Source organism: Oenanthe melanoleuca, chromosome 1 (genome assembly GCF_029582105.1).
Source record: "Oenanthe melanoleuca isolate GR-GAL-2019-014 chromosome 1, OMel1.0, whole genome shotgun sequence".
NCBI lineage: Eukaryota > Metazoa > Chordata > Aves > Passeriformes > Muscicapidae > Oenanthe > Oenanthe melanoleuca.
In genome coordinates this window covers 1,233,143-1,247,911 of record NC_079333.1, presented here as the reverse complement: position 1 = coordinate 1,247,911, position 14,769 = coordinate 1,233,143, and the positions used below count along the sequence as shown (strand labels likewise).

Genomic DNA, 14,769 nt, shown 5'->3' with positions numbered 1-14,769 from the left:
TTTTCTGGGTCCTCCCAGGCCGTGTTTTCCTTCAGGACCTCCTTTCCAAGCAGGGAGCTGTTTCCAGGAGAGAGCTGAACTAGACAGTCTCCAGAGCTGGCTCGATTCCATCACTGTCCCTTCTTTATCTGCAGCTCTCCTTGGACTTTCTCCACTCTTCACTGCCTCTGAGAAAGGGAAATCTGCATTTGCCAGCAGAAGATTTTCCTGCATGTTTTGCAGTGCTGACGGTTCCTTTTTTTCCAGGGTAGCTGCCAAAACTGATCACTCCTCTGCAGAGCTGTGTCCCCCCTTCTGCCCACCCCTCCTTGTCACCCTCCCTGCCTGCACTCGTGGCTGGAGGCACAGAAAAAACCTGTCAGTGTTTCCCCTCCGTGCTGAACACACACTGGGCTGAAATTTCACTCTTCTAATTAGCTGATGTTTGTGTCTGTGCAAAACATCTCCCCAAAACAGCTCTGGCACTGCCAGGCCTGCTGTAAACTGAGAAATGATGGGGTGTGGAGATGTACGGAGGAGATGCTGCTTCTCTGAGCCAGGAACAGCACAGAGTGAGGAGGGGCTTTGATGTTAGGTGCCCCTCCTGCACTCCAGACACCAGGCCTGTCATCCTGGGGCTTTCCTGCCCTGCTTCTCCCTGTCCTGCCTGATGGAGTTCCTGCCTCAGGCTGCAGGCAGTGGTTCTGCTGGCAGTTCAGTGGCAGGTAAGTTATGGAGAGGGGCAGAAAGGAGTTCCAAACCCTGCCCTCCTCTCCCAGCCATGCCTGGCACACACTTTGTGGGCAGATTGTGCTCTGTTTGAGTTCATTTGGATCTTCTGAGAGCAGAGGTCCAGCTGCCTGGTGGAAGAGCTGGCAGTGGTGTGTTTTATGTGCACCATTCTCCAGAAATGGCTCAGAAACATGGCCTGGGGACACAGAGCAGGGATGGGGCAGGGCTGCTCCCCTGATGCCACTGCCTGGCTCATCCTGCACGCTGTGCAGCGTGTGCCTGCCCCAGGAAAAGGGGAGAGCTGCACACTGGTGAAGGGCAGAGGCTGGCCAGCACACGTTCTGCTGCTCCCTGAGCTGCTGGCAGCACAGCAGTGTCCAGCATCTGAGACTGGGCAGGAGCCTGTGCCCCCCATCTGCTGGGATGGGGCTGCTCAGGGACTCCCTGGCTGTGCTTGATCTTGTGGAGATGGGCTGCTGCTAAATATAAAACTGACATGCTGAAACAGATGCTGCAGCGTCCCACAACAGCAGCTTTGTTCTTCAAAATCAGCTCTTTGCTCTCAGGGGTGAAAAGCCTTTGGTGTGCCGGTGCAGGATAAAAACCTAGAGAACAACAAGCAAAAAAACAAAAAAAAAAATAGATGAGTTTTGGCAGCCTTGGACCTAACAGCTTTCCTGAAGATTGTTGGGTGCAACTGCTGCCTGCAGCCTGCTTTTGAGTGTATTTAAGGAAAAAGAGAATAGAGTCGGTGATGAACAGCCAAGCATTTGTTTTTCTTCTTGGTGCCTATCCTGGCATTCAGAAGATTCCTCTGAGGCATGTAGTGAAAGTCTGGAATTTAAGTAGTATTTTGTGAGGCCTCAGCCATACCCAGGGAAATTATTTTGTGGGGCTGGTTTCACTAGATGTATCTCCCGAGACTGGAGATGATGGCTGTAAGGAGTCTTAGCAGTGATTATTACCATGGATAAATTCAACAAAATTAAAGCTTTGCAAAGGTCAAAATTCCTCCTCCCAAGTCTTTAATCCCAGCAGCGTCCTGTAAGTATAAGATGGTTGTCAGAAATGAAGTCATGTCAGCCCCAGCCTAGCCTGAGCAAGCTTAGGGAAATGACTGTCATTATGTGTTTAAAAAGGCAGAAATGAAGTCCAAATTTGCACACAAAGTGAAAGGAGTTCCTTGGTGAGCCTGATGAGGTGGCTTTGGATGGGGTGAGGGAAGTGACCAGTGTGTGTCTGCACCAGGTCCCCAGCCAGCAGCATCTCCCACTTTGCCCCTCTTCACTGCTGGTGTGGAGTGTGCTGGGAGCTCAGGCTGTGTCACTGCCCTGCTCTTTCTGTGCTCCTTGGCACTGTGCTGGCCTGTGCCAGGTTCATTGGGCACCTTTTGGGCACCTTTGTTTCTCTCTTCCCTCCCAGTCTTTCAGCACTTTTGTCTTTATACTCTTGATGACCCTGGAGCCTGCCATGTGTGTCCTCATGCTGGAGAACACTTCCTGCTATAAATTTGTGTTTTGGCCAGCCTTTTAAACTGCTTCCCCCATCCCAACCCCACAAAATAGTTGTTACATCTTATGGCCATGAGGGCACTGCACAAAGGTGACCCAGGGCCACATTTAATGGGGTGTTGGACACAGTTTTCCCTCTTGGCCTCCGGGCCAGTGAGGTGTCACTGCTCCGTGGAGTCACCTAATGGATTCTCCTAGCCAGGAGTGAAGTTTCTGCCCAGATCCCTGTTGGCAGTCCTCAAAAGACTTTGGGGTTATGTTTGCCAGTGGTTTGGGGTTTTTTTTTACTTTTTGGAAAGCTGTAGCTGGGATATCTATCCAGTTTTTTAGTCTCAGCTGCCCCAGAAGGGCCTGATGATCACTGATAAGTGACTTTTGACAGGTTTAGTTCCTAAGAGGTCACTGCCAGAAGGGTGAGTCTGAGACCACAGCCATGGCCTTGTGCCCTGGTGTTTGGTTCCCAAATGCTCAGCTGCATTCATGAGCAGCATCATGATTTCTGTAAGTTACATTTACTGCAGGTTGTCACTAGCTGTACTTTCCGTGCTGTGCTGACCAATGCTTCTGGAAAAATGTATCCCAGAAAGAAGGTGCCAGAATCATGGCTGCACATGCTTTGTTCCAATGCCTTATCCATGGGTTCTTTGCAAGTGCATGGTTTACATTAAAGGGAAAAACACCAACACACCAAAAACAGGGAAGAAAATCTCTCCCTGTCCAAATTTAAACCTTAAATTGAACGGTGGGAGTCACTCTCCACTAATTGAAGGGAGCTTTTTCCCATGGAGAGACAATTCTGTTCCATATGCACAAGTGATTAGTGCTCCCAGGGTGGCTCTGGGGCACCCACGCAGCAGCTCTGCCTTTCCCAACATTGTGCCATTAAGGGCTCAGCTCTGCCGAGCGAGACTTCCCGGAGAGCTCTGCTGGGATCGTGTTTGACTTTTGGAGCTGATGTGGTGTAGGTGGAAAGGGCTTAATTGGCTGACATTTGCACCCATTTTTCCTGGAAGGGAGAAAGCACTGGTTGGATACAGCTTGTTCTGGCTGTGGGTTGTGAGATCCCCAGGATCCTGCAGCCTGTTTTGTGGGATCCAGATTTTGTTTAGAAGCCCTGTTGTGTCCTGTGGCAGCTAAACATCTGCCTGCAGGAGATTCCCTCCTCCTCCTTCTCCTGGTAGACGTTCAGGGACCAGTGTACCCCATGCTCCCCTGCTGGTGTGAGCCCTAATTGACATTTCAAGGAGGGAATTTGCCAGAGAAGCTGTGGCTGCCCCTGGATCCTTGGAAATATCCAAGGCCAGGTTGGATGGGGCTTGGAGCAACCTGGGGCAGTGGAAGGTGTCCCTGCCCATGGCAGGGGGTGGGATGAGATGGGATTTAAGGTCCCAACCCAACCCTTCTGTCGTGGTATGAACTAAGGGATGAAAGCCTTGAGATTGTGGCTTTGTGCCCCTTCCAAAACTGTCTTGCCACCTCCTTATTCCATATTCCCTGTGGAGCTGAGTGGGGGGAGAGGAGCAAACTTCCTGCCTGACTCACTTGGAAGCTGTGCTGGCTCCAGCACCAGCCCCAGGCCACGTCCTTGGCGTGTTAAATCCCCTTTTGTCCAATTTTCAAACCTATTACTATTTTTAGGCCTCTCTAGGTAGCCTGCAGGAATTTGGGATCTCAAACCTTAAAAAAAAAAATTCCTACATAACAATTTTTGCAGAATATGCAGGAGATGAAACCAAGGGGTTTTGTGGGAATTAGATCAGGATGTACAGAGAAACCAGTCTAAAATTAGACACTCTTTCCAGTTGATATTATTTTTTTTTACTATCTCAGGGAATTTTGTAACTGGTTATAGTGTTCCATTATGTTCTGTAGGATGGCTAAACTCCAGAGAGCTGATACTTGGTTTTAAGCTGTGTAAAACTTTTTCACAAAATTGTTTTGTGGCTTCAAGGACATAACCCCAAAATGGAAAAGGGCTATGCTGGGTCAGTCCCATGGAAGCACCATCCAGCCCAGTACCTTGTTCCCCAGATACCAACTGCTCAGGAAAAGAAAGAGACTATGGGGTGAGTTTTCCTTCAGGGCATTTTTCCCAAAGGCAGCAGGTTAGAGTTTGGAGTCTTCCTGTGCAAGGAATGCATCCAAGGCCCTCGGGTTGACCCGTCCCCCAAGGATTCTCTTCTCTGAAGTAATTTTCTGTTTCTGGCTTCCAGTGCATCCTGTTCACTCTCTGCAGAGCACTTGTGGCCTTCCAGCCTGCTCTTTCAGCCCTCCTCAGCCATGGCTTTTCCAGGAGAGCATCTTCAGCAGCTGAAGCTCTGCTCCTCTGAAGGAGTTCTGGAAAACGTGGCTATTTCCAGCTTAGGTGTGGTTTCTAATCAGATGGACACAGACCTTTCATCTGAGCTCTTTGACTCCAGGTGGAATCAGGGAAGGAAATAAAGACAGAGTTGACAATATTCAGTGATAATTACTGGCACACAGGTTAGTGAGGAGCTAAAAGCAGGGGGGTACTGGTTGGCAGCTGCACTGTTTCCAACCCTGTTCACCCAGTCCCTTTCAGACACAGGCTGTTCCCAGAGTCTCAGATGTAGCCTGAGCCACGTTCCCAGTCCCCAAAAGCTGGGAATGGGACACTTGGCTCAGCTGGCTCCTGAGGCTGGATCCCAGTGGGGAGCAGTGGTCAGCTGTCACCTGCTGAGCCTCCAGGCAAATCATCCCCAAATACCTCTGCCTTCAGCCCCAGCCACAGGGCAGGGAAGGGGTGGGAAGGGGCTGGGGGAAACAGAAACCACTCGTTTTTGTGTCAGGCCAGGCTTGCACCAGGGCAAACTGCTTGGGAATCCACATCTTGGGTCCTGACTGGCTCTCAGAATGACCAGACCCCTTGAATGTCTGGAGCAAATGAGCTGTTTATAGGCTGGCTGACTGGAAGTGGATTCGGTGAGAAAGGCTGGAATAGAGAGCCTCAGAGCCAGAATCAGAGGTCTTTCCTGCCCTGTCACCCAGATGGAGGAGATTAGATCAGGTATTTCCTAGTCAGGATAGTTTAAAGCAAATAGTCACTCCCTTCAGAGCACACAGCTCTGCCCCAGTATTGTCAGGGAAAGGAGCATGTGAAAATTGGTGTTTTGGTCTTCACTGGCAAATATTTTGATACTATTTCAAAGGTCTTAATTTGTTTTTCTTCCTTGGCTCTCGGCCGGAGGCCAAGTGAAAGCAAATCACCAGTCCTGATATTTGATCTAGCTCCACTCAGGCATGTTTTTTTAAACAGTAGGACTTTGTCATTTATACATCTGAAGTGCATATAACAACATTGGCAATGTTGTTAAAAGCTCTGTAAAGCTATACACACTGCATGGCTTTAGTTCCAAGTATTTTGCACTCAAGAATCACAGACAGGTTGCCCCAGCTGCTTGTGTGCTGGGCTGTGCTTACTTACATGGATGCAATTTGCAGGAGTGCTCCTTTCCAGTGAAGTGCTCCATTGAAATGTTCCTTTGCAGAGCTTCAGGGTGTGATGCTGTGCCTGCTTATCATCCCTGATGACAAGCATCTCCCTGCTTCCTTCAGTTGGGTGCTTGTTCAGGTGAACTCTTCCCAGATGATGTGTTTGGATTTCAAGCTGCTGTTCTAGCAGCTGTCCCCCATTTCCTCCCTCTCTATTGCATTTCTCAGGAAGAATTGCCTCTTCTTGGCTTCAGCAAACAAAAAGTAACCCAACCCTGTATTTTAATTTAACTGGGAGGATTTTGATGGCACGTTGCCCTTGGTTTAACTTGAGCACAGTTCAGCTGCTTTTATTAGTTTATGGTTAACTCAGCTTGTCTAGAAACTTCCTTCAGCTGGGTGGTCCACTGGGATGGAAGCAGGGTAAATTTGGGGGTTCCTCAGTGTATCCTTTGGGAACAGAGGCACTGAACACCCAAGAGCACCCAAGAGCTGAGGGGATGGAAAGTGGGAACTCACCCTGGATCTGTGCAGGTGTTGGGGGCTGCAGGCAGGGACCACACTGCAAGAGGATTGGGGCTGGATTCTCCTTCATGGAATTATGGACTTTAGCACCCCTCAAAGTCAGTGCTAGAGCCAGGAAGGCGCTGGTGGGGACCATTTCATTTTCAGCATTTTGTGTCTCACAGCTCCAGGGCTGTACTTCCCTCACTGCTGCAGGAGTCCCTGTGTGTCCATGATTTGTCTTTAGAGCATCTAAGGTAAGAAAGCCAGGTACCTCATCTGTCCTTCCAGGGAGCCAAATTACACTGCAAGCAGTCACCACGATGAGCTCACAAAGGAATCCTGGGTCCAGATCCACTGAAATCCGTGCCCTGAGACCTTCCCAGGGATTATTGCCCAGACACCTGTGACTGTGATTCATCCTTTCATAATAAGACTGGAGATTTTTGCCAGAAGTATCTGGAGGTCTGGGCTAGTCCCTTGTTGTCGGGGCAAATTTGATTTCAGAGAGCCATGACTCAAACTTGCTTAAACTACCCTGAGTGGCTTTAATGACACATGCAAGGGTTTGTTTATTTTGTTTTTTTCTAAATTTAATTTTTAAAACATTTTGACTCTTTCAGTCATCTCTAGAGCTGCTGCCCCAGTGCAGTGAGTGCACAGAAGTAGGAATCAAACCATTTCTCCCACTCAGGTTTCAGTTGCAGTTTATGATTTGTCTTTGCTTCTCGATGTGACTGTGGAGAAAGGATTCAGTTTGGATTTGCAGCAAGCCATACCTTGGCCATCAAATGGTGGCAGAGTCAGTACTGAAAAGAAAGGAAAAACACTTATCAGGCCAATCTTTTTCCACATAGGAGCTTCAAAGGGACACCAATCAGATAAAAGCATGCAAACCATCAGGCTGCTCACCCATTTGAAATGTATTCTGTGGTGCTTGCCTCAGGAGCAGCCAGACAGGTTGTGTGCAATCACTCTTGCTGAGTGTGAGCATCTGATTGCTCTGTTGCTCAACAGGACAGGGAACAGAGGATATGCATTGGCTTGAAGGGAGCCCCTTCCAAGGAAAACCCCCACTCAGCTCTACTTCTGATTCAAAGGTTCATTTAGAAAGAAGTTTTAACCATGAGGAACTGTTTATATTTATGGAAGTAAGATTTTTCCTACTCAACCAGCCCCCAAGTGCCCATGAATCAGTGCTATCGGTGGGGCAGGAGAAAGTGATTCACCATGGGCTGTCACAGTGTCTGGGGCAGGGCTGGTGGTGGGAAGTGTGGGGAGTGCAGCTCTTGCAGGCACTCTGAGTGTGCCCAGTCATGAGCCAGAGTTGGGCAAGGCTTGCCCCATGCTGTGGTTTCTTCCAGCAGAGGCCAGTACCAGGTATGTTCAACATGGGGACACGTGGACCCTGTCCCAAAACTCCTCCCCTGATTTTTGCTAGCTGAATGTAGACGTTTTTCCTAAAGGAAATGGGTTTTTTTCTGTTTATATTTTAAATTAGCCAAAATTATTTGACAGATGTGGCTGCAGCAGATGTAGAGATATGAGTACCACGTGAGCATATGCAAAAGCTACAGCAGCAGGTACATGAGCCTGATGCAGCTTTTGCATTACAGTTTTATTCCCCACTGCCTTGTTTTGCTTGTTTTGCCTGAAACCCAGTGTTCATGGGGAGAAAAAACCCTATATTTAAGTGGGTTGCTAATGCTTCCAGTAGCACTTTACCCAGTTGGTCCAGCAGGTAAATTGCTCTCTGGACTTGATGGGGCTGTGCTAACTCATTCCACTTCATTGCATTGGGATCATCCTAGGGCTGCCCTGGCACGTGGCCTTGTTGGTGACAATGGCACCATTCAGCCCCTCTGTGTCCTCATTCCATGGCAGATCTCTGTGGCACTGGGCATTCCACCTCTCCCTCCTCTTTCCCTGCAGGACTGTCTGAGCCTCCTTTCATAACCCCTGGGCACCTCCAGGGACATGGTGGCACTGCCAGGGTAAGGAATGGTGCTGTTCCTGCAGCCCTTCAGCAGTGCCAGGGATCCCAGATCCCAGTGAGTGTAAGGAATGGTGCTGTTCCTGCAGCCCTTCCCAGATCCCAGTGGAAGCTCTGCTGCTGCTTCCCACATCTCCCCATCCCAGCCCAGTCCCAGAGCCTGTTTAGCTCCCTTGCTCAGCCCGTGGTCTCCACGTGCCTTTCTCCTGTTCCCACAGTGATCCTCCTTAGGCAGTGAAACCCCTGTGTTCCCCAAAGCCTGCTGTGGTGGGAGCTCAGAGCAGAGCTGTGCAGTGGATGCCCTGAGCCCTCCTGGCCCCAGCACTGGTCTCCTCTCGGGCCAGGCTTGGGGCATCCCAGGCTCCCTCAGTGCTGCATTTCACATCTCAGGAGCAGAGCCATCCTGGCAGCTCTGGGCTTGAACTGCTCCAACCTTTGTCTGCTCAGACCCTCCTCCTGCCAAAGGCCTTGAATGGGCTGCCCACAAGCCTTTGATAAGGGGTGTTTAGGAGGAAGAGGGAGTGCAGGGAGCAGAGGGAGGAGCAGGGTGCAGCTTCACACTGAAAAGATCTTTTGACTAGACCAGTCTATGACTTGCATTGTGGTAAAGAATGTAGAGATCTTTGGAAAATGTGCTACAGTTTAACCTTATGAACAAGTATAACAAATATATTTACTCTGAGTTCTCCATCCTTGAGATTTTCTTATATATATATATATATATATATATATATATATTATAAACTGATATGCTTGTGTGTTAGTTACAGAGTATAAGCCCCATTTATTGACAGGGTAGCTGAGGCAGTTAAAACAATATCCCAATCCTATCTCCCTCAGGCTGGTGGTCTGTTAATAGCTCTTTGTTTTCTTAAATCAACTCATTTTAACTAGAGCATGAGATAAGCTTCCTAAAAGTTACATTGGCTAAGATTTTAGAACTGTGTACTTTTTGAAGAGCATAGAATAATGAAATCACAGATTTCTTTGGGTGGAAGGGACCTTAAAGCTCATCCCATTCCACCCCTGCCATGGGCAGGGACACCTTCTGCTGTCCCAGGTTGCTCCAGACACGGCCTTGGACCCTGCCAGGGATCCAGGGGCAGCCACAGCTTCTCTGTGCCAGGGCTTTTCCCACCCTCCCAAGGAACAATTCCTTCCCAATGCCCAGTCTAAGCCTATTGTGTGTCAGTGTGAAGTTAGGGATGAAGGGGGGCAGTGATTCCATGGGAATGACGATCCGGGTGCTGGCAGGGGCTCGGTTCAGCCCCGCTTGCAGGTGTCTGTGGCTGTGTTGGCAGGGGGGCAGTGCCCTGGGCATGAGCACAGAGCAGCCTGGCACACGAGGCAGGGCTGGCAGAGGAGGAGGCTGCACCATCCAGTGCAAACCTCGCTTGTGGCAGAGTTTTGTAAACACGGGTCTCTGAGCAGCGCCGCTTCCCCTCGCCAGATCTTCCTCCTTTGCACGGAATGAGGAGGTGATTGGCTTCCCAAAAACAAGTGTACTGGAACAGCAGGGTCCACGTGTGGCTGTGAGAGCTGCTCTGGGTGGGGACAGGGCTGTACTTCCAGGAAAGCCTGCTCAGCTCCTTCACACGTGGAGGAGCAGCGTTGGCCTGGCCAGGGCAGCCTGTCTGTCACTGTGTGCTGCATTGAATAACCAGATGGACCAGCAGAACTGTGCTCACTGAGCGGGGAAGGAAGTGCTTATTCTTCCAGCTGGACCCCAAGCGTCCCTTGGGAATTGGTGTTTATAGAGAACAGCCCCATCCATCCCGAATTAATGCCTTGAAAGTTAGTCAGCCCTTCCCCTGCCCCTAAGCTCTCCCGTCCAGCCCTTGCTCCACAGGGGGACGATTTCACACTGAGCTGATGGAGAGTTTCTTTGTTTCCACAGAGCTGCTCTTGGATACAAAGAAAACTGGTGCTTGAACCAACATCTGGAAGCTTGTTTTCTCTCAAAATAAATACTCCATTCTGCTACCTCTTCTCAGAAACTCATCTTTTTTTTTTTCCTTTTAAACTTGTGAATCAAGAGCTAGCTGCTCTTGCAGGAGAGCTAGAGGTTGAAATTCCTGTTGGTTTTGGCATATTTCTCGCTACTTTGCATCCTCTTCACTCAAGTACCTAAAATGTTTGTTTCCATTTACAGAGTTTGGCCTTCATTTATCCTCCAAGATCTGCCCCAGATGCCTGTAGATACCGAGGTGGTGGTGGGTATCCCCGTGGGGGGGATTAGCCTTGTAGCAGGGGGCAGCCTGAGTCACAGCCTTCAAAACCCCAATTCAGTGGTTTTCTCCTGTCTTGCTCAAACTGGCTGTATTCTTGTCTCTCTGATCCTTGCACTGCAAGTTCTTGGGGAGCAGGAAGGGTCTGTAGCCTTTGGTGGGGAATATCACATGGCACATCATTACAGTTTGTGATGATGAGAACAGAAACAATCTCAACAACAATTACCTGTCAGGAGGAAAGAAAATAAGAACCCTTTTGGTTACATAATTTTCAAAGGTTGGCCTTGGGGTGTCTGAAATGTATCTTCAGCTGTAGGTGTGAATGCACAATATCAATGTTTTCTCCTCAAAACGCGTAGGTTGGGCGCTGCTTTTCTAGACACTGCCAGTTTTTGCTACCATATGTTCTCCTTCTGCAAAACCTTTAGCACTGTTAACTTGGCTTAATGTAAACAGATGATGCTGCATCTTATATTCCAAACTGCCAAGGCCGTGGAGGCACCACCTGGAGCGGTGTGTTGTGACCGGTCTTTACTAAGCTGTGCTGGAAGCTCTGCCTCCACCTCAGCTTTTCCTCCAGTTGTTTGTCTCCAGAAGGAAGGAATCTTTGCCCCAAAGGCAAAGTGGGGACCCACAGCAGCAGCTGGGAAAGTACAGCCCTGGAGCTGTGGGGTGTTAAATGCTGAAAGTGCAGCTGTGGGGACATGCATGGGACAGCTTCACCCTTCTCTCCAAGGTGGAGAGCTCTTCACTCAGGACAGCCCCACCTTTTCCTCCAGGAAGGAGAAGAGGAGACGAGGGGTTTCCATCGAGGAGTTTCCATCGCTAGAAAAAATGGAGGTGCGAAGAACGCGGCGCCCCTGGGCGCCCAGGCCTCGGCGAGCTCTCCCCTCACGCCGCGTGTCTCTCCCCACAGGACGTCAACGCGGGCGAGGGCAGCGAGTTCACGGACAGCGGCATCGAGGGCGCGGCCACGGACACGGAGCTGCTGTCGCGGCGCTCCAACGCCACCACGGCCAGCTACTCGCCGCCCGCCGGCCGCGCCTTCGTGGGCAGCGACAGCGGCAGCAGCTCGGCCGGCGACGGGCTGCGCCAGGGCGTCTACGAGAACTTCCGCCGCGAGCTGGAGATGAGCACGGCCAACAGCGAGCACCTGGAGGAGGCGGGCTCGGCGCTGAGCGACGAGCAGAGCAGCGGCACCCTCAGCTCCCCCGGGCAGTCCGACATCCTGCTGAGCGCCGCGCAGGGCACCGTGCGCAAGGCCGGAGCCCTGGCCGTCAAAAACTTCCTGGTGCACAAGAAGAACAAGAAGGTGGAGTCGGCCACGCGCAGGAAGTGGAAGCACTACTGGGTGTCCCTGAAAGGTACTGGGAAAGCGGGCAGGGGTGTACCCAGGTGGGCACACTGGGTGTCCATGACAGGTACTGGGAAAGCGGGCAGGGGTGTACCCAGGTGGGCACACTGGGTGTCCATGACAGGTACTGGGAATGTGGGCAGGGATGTGTCCAGATGGGCACACTGTGTGTCCCTGACAGGAGCAGGGATGTGTCCAGATGGGCACACTGTGTGTCCCTGACAGGGGCAGGGGTGTACCCAGGTGAGCACACTGGGTGTCCATGAAAGGTACTGGGAAAGCGGGCAGGAATGTACTCAAGTGGGTGCCCACGGTGTGTCCTGTGGGGTGGCCAAACCAGAGACCTGGACTGGTAGCAGAAGCTGCCATGACCTTCACGTGAAGTGTGGGGAAGTGGCCCTGCTGTTTCCCAGAGGTTTTGTGTGGTGGTTGCTGACGTGCTCGGTGATGGCATGTGTGTAGTCCAAGGCACAGCAGTGGGGTTCCTACCTTGCTTGGAGCCCTGCTGGCACCACCCTGGGCACTGGGTGTTCCTTGGAGAAGCGTGTCAATGGCTTGCTGGCAGCTGAATGAATGAATACCTGTGTGCCACTGCAGGCACACCATAGTGGCAGACTGGTGCTGACAGTGATGCCATTCACACAGGGGCTCTGCCGCTCTCTGCATCCCTCCTGTCCCTCTCCTTGCCCAAGAGATGCTCCATGAGTATAATTACTCATGGTTGCAACACGTTTGTGGGGTGGACAGGAAGCTGTGGTTGGTCATCAGGGCTGACACGTGGCTCTGGCTGTGTCACCCACCCCATGGTGGGCAGCCCTGGGCACCCAGCTGTTCTGCTCCCTCCTTGCTGCCTGGGCCACTGACCCTCCTCTCCCTGGGTTGCTGCATTGCTGCTTGGCACGTGCTCATAAACTCATCTTCATTGCTTCACCAGCAGGGAGATGGGAGGGCACAGTTTTGGGGCTGCCCTCCCTGTCCTCTGCTGTGGCTGGAGCCAGCAGAGCGTGTCTCCTGCTCTAGGTGGGGTCACCCAAAAGATTCAGTGGTCAAACGCTGTCCTCCCCACACAGAGCTCTTCCTACAGCGCTTGTTTATTTTTAATTTGCAGCGCTATTTTAAAACCAACAGCAAAGTTTGGAGGCAGCTCTTCCTTGGGCTGGCTGGAGAGCTGGGGAATGGGGAGGTGAGGGGCAGCCCTGATCTCCTGGGAGGGGGCAGGAAGGTCTTGCTGTGAGGAGCTGGCAAACAAAGGGCCATCTGGGAGAAGAAAGGGGAAGGATGAGCAGGGGAGTGATGTTGTTTTGAAGTGCCTTGGCTCAAGTGGAGTGTTAACTCCTTGGATTGCTGTGCCTGGATACTGGCAGTGTTTAACTGAGGCTTTGAAGTGCATGGCTGCCATTGTTTGGCTGCAGATTGTTTTCTGAGAGGCTGGGTACCAGAGCATCCCTTTCCAGTGACACAGCAACTATGTGCCAGCCTGTAAACAACTGGAGATAGTGTGGGAAGGTGTGAGAGGAGGAGACCCTTTTCTTTTTGGCATCTCCCAAATTGCACCCTTGCTCTATGCTTTGTTTTCCTTTCCTGGGAGGATTGTAAAGATTATTTTGTAACACCGAGCAGGTTGTTTGCTGTCCCCAGCTAAGTTTTTTTGTCCATTGGTCTTTCAGCAATCGCAGCTCATCCTAGCCCATTTTAATTCCAGTTACTGTGTGCATCCAGTAATTAAGTGGCTTGAGCTTTGCCTTGCAGGGACTGTAGCAGCAGCTGCAGAGGCTGAGGCTGGGCCATGCCCGGGGGCCTGTCTGCTCCCAGGGCTGGCTCACAGCTGGTTGTCACCCTCAGGGGACCAGGATCTCACACCTGCATCTTCCCTGCCATGACCCCAAATTTGTGATTTCTTGTGATGTTTCTCATCTGGGAATGTATTTTGCTGCCTGTGACTTTCTATTTTGGCATTCACAGGGGGAACAAAACTCAGGGTTAACAAAACAGCCCTGGGCCAGGGCTCAGTGTGCCCTGCAGCTCCAGGTGTGCCTGCTTGGCACGGAGACCAGCAGAGCATTTGGATGTGTGCTTGTTGTCTCCTGCAGGCTGCACCTTGTTCTTCTACGAGACTGATGGCAGGTCTGGCATTGACCACAACAGCATCCCCAAGCACGCAGTCTGGGTGGAGAACAGCATCGTGCAGGCCGTGCCTGAGCACCCCAAGAAGGACTTTGTCTTCTGCCTCAGCAACTCCCTTGGGGATGCCTTCCTCTTCCAGGTTGGTTGTTTCAGTTTTTTTCTGTGTCCTAGCAAGGAGGCCATCCTAGCTCAGGTTGGGATCAGTGGAAAACCCTGCTGACTCCAGTAGGTTTGGGGTTTTCCTTTGGCAGCACTGGAGGAAGGACATGATCTGGACAAGATCAGTGTCAAATCTGCTGTTTAATAGCTGGCTGCACCCTCTTTGTGTAGATGGCTGGAGCAAAGGATGAAGAAATGCTCTTGCATCACTGTGAAAACTGGTTGGGCAGCATGCTTAGAACACACAGACCAAGCAGTCACCACACAGGACATCCAGCTGGGCATTAAATGTGCTGTGCCACTCTCTGGGTCTTGTAAGAGACCTGTGTCAAAGGAGGGCCTTGAAGTGCAAGGGCCTTGCTGGAAGTGCAAGGGGATGTCTGGATCTGCAGGTGCTTTCCCAGAGGGGCTGCAGAATCCAGCTGCCCCTTGTTCACACATCTTGCTGCTGCCCAAGAGGAGACTGGAAGTGCAGGCTTTGGTTCTTTCATCAGGAAATAGAAATGTCTCAATTTCACTTGGTATATTAAAAATAAAATCCCAGGACTTACATCAAAGGCCATACATTAGTTGATGTGTTTGACTTGAAAAGATTTCTGTAATTTGGTAACCACTGCTTCCCTGAGTGATTTTTAGGTTGTCATCCCCTCTCTTATGTCACGCTGGCACTAAGCAGGGTGTGACATTCTGTTATTTGCAGTTGGCAGCACGTGCTGAGGTGGGTCCATT

At 50.9% G+C, this 14,769-nt stretch overlaps 1 protein-coding gene across 5 annotated transcripts in view; it reads left to right on the top strand.

The window, feature by feature from the left end:
• The window catches only part of TIAM1 (TIAM Rac1 associated GEF 1), a 147,001-nt gene that overhangs the window by 81,939 nt on the left and 50,293 nt on the right, over positions 1-14,769 (top strand). For all 5 annotated transcript variants that reach the window (XM_056497159.1, XM_056497143.1, XM_056497176.1 and 2 more), the window contains 2 exons: positions 11,320-11,767; positions 13,848-14,020. In XM_056497159.1, the coding sequence (XP_056353134.1) occupies positions 11,320-11,767; positions 13,848-14,020 (621 nt within the window). The remainder of the gene's footprint in view (positions 1-11,319; positions 11,768-13,847; positions 14,021-14,769) is intronic.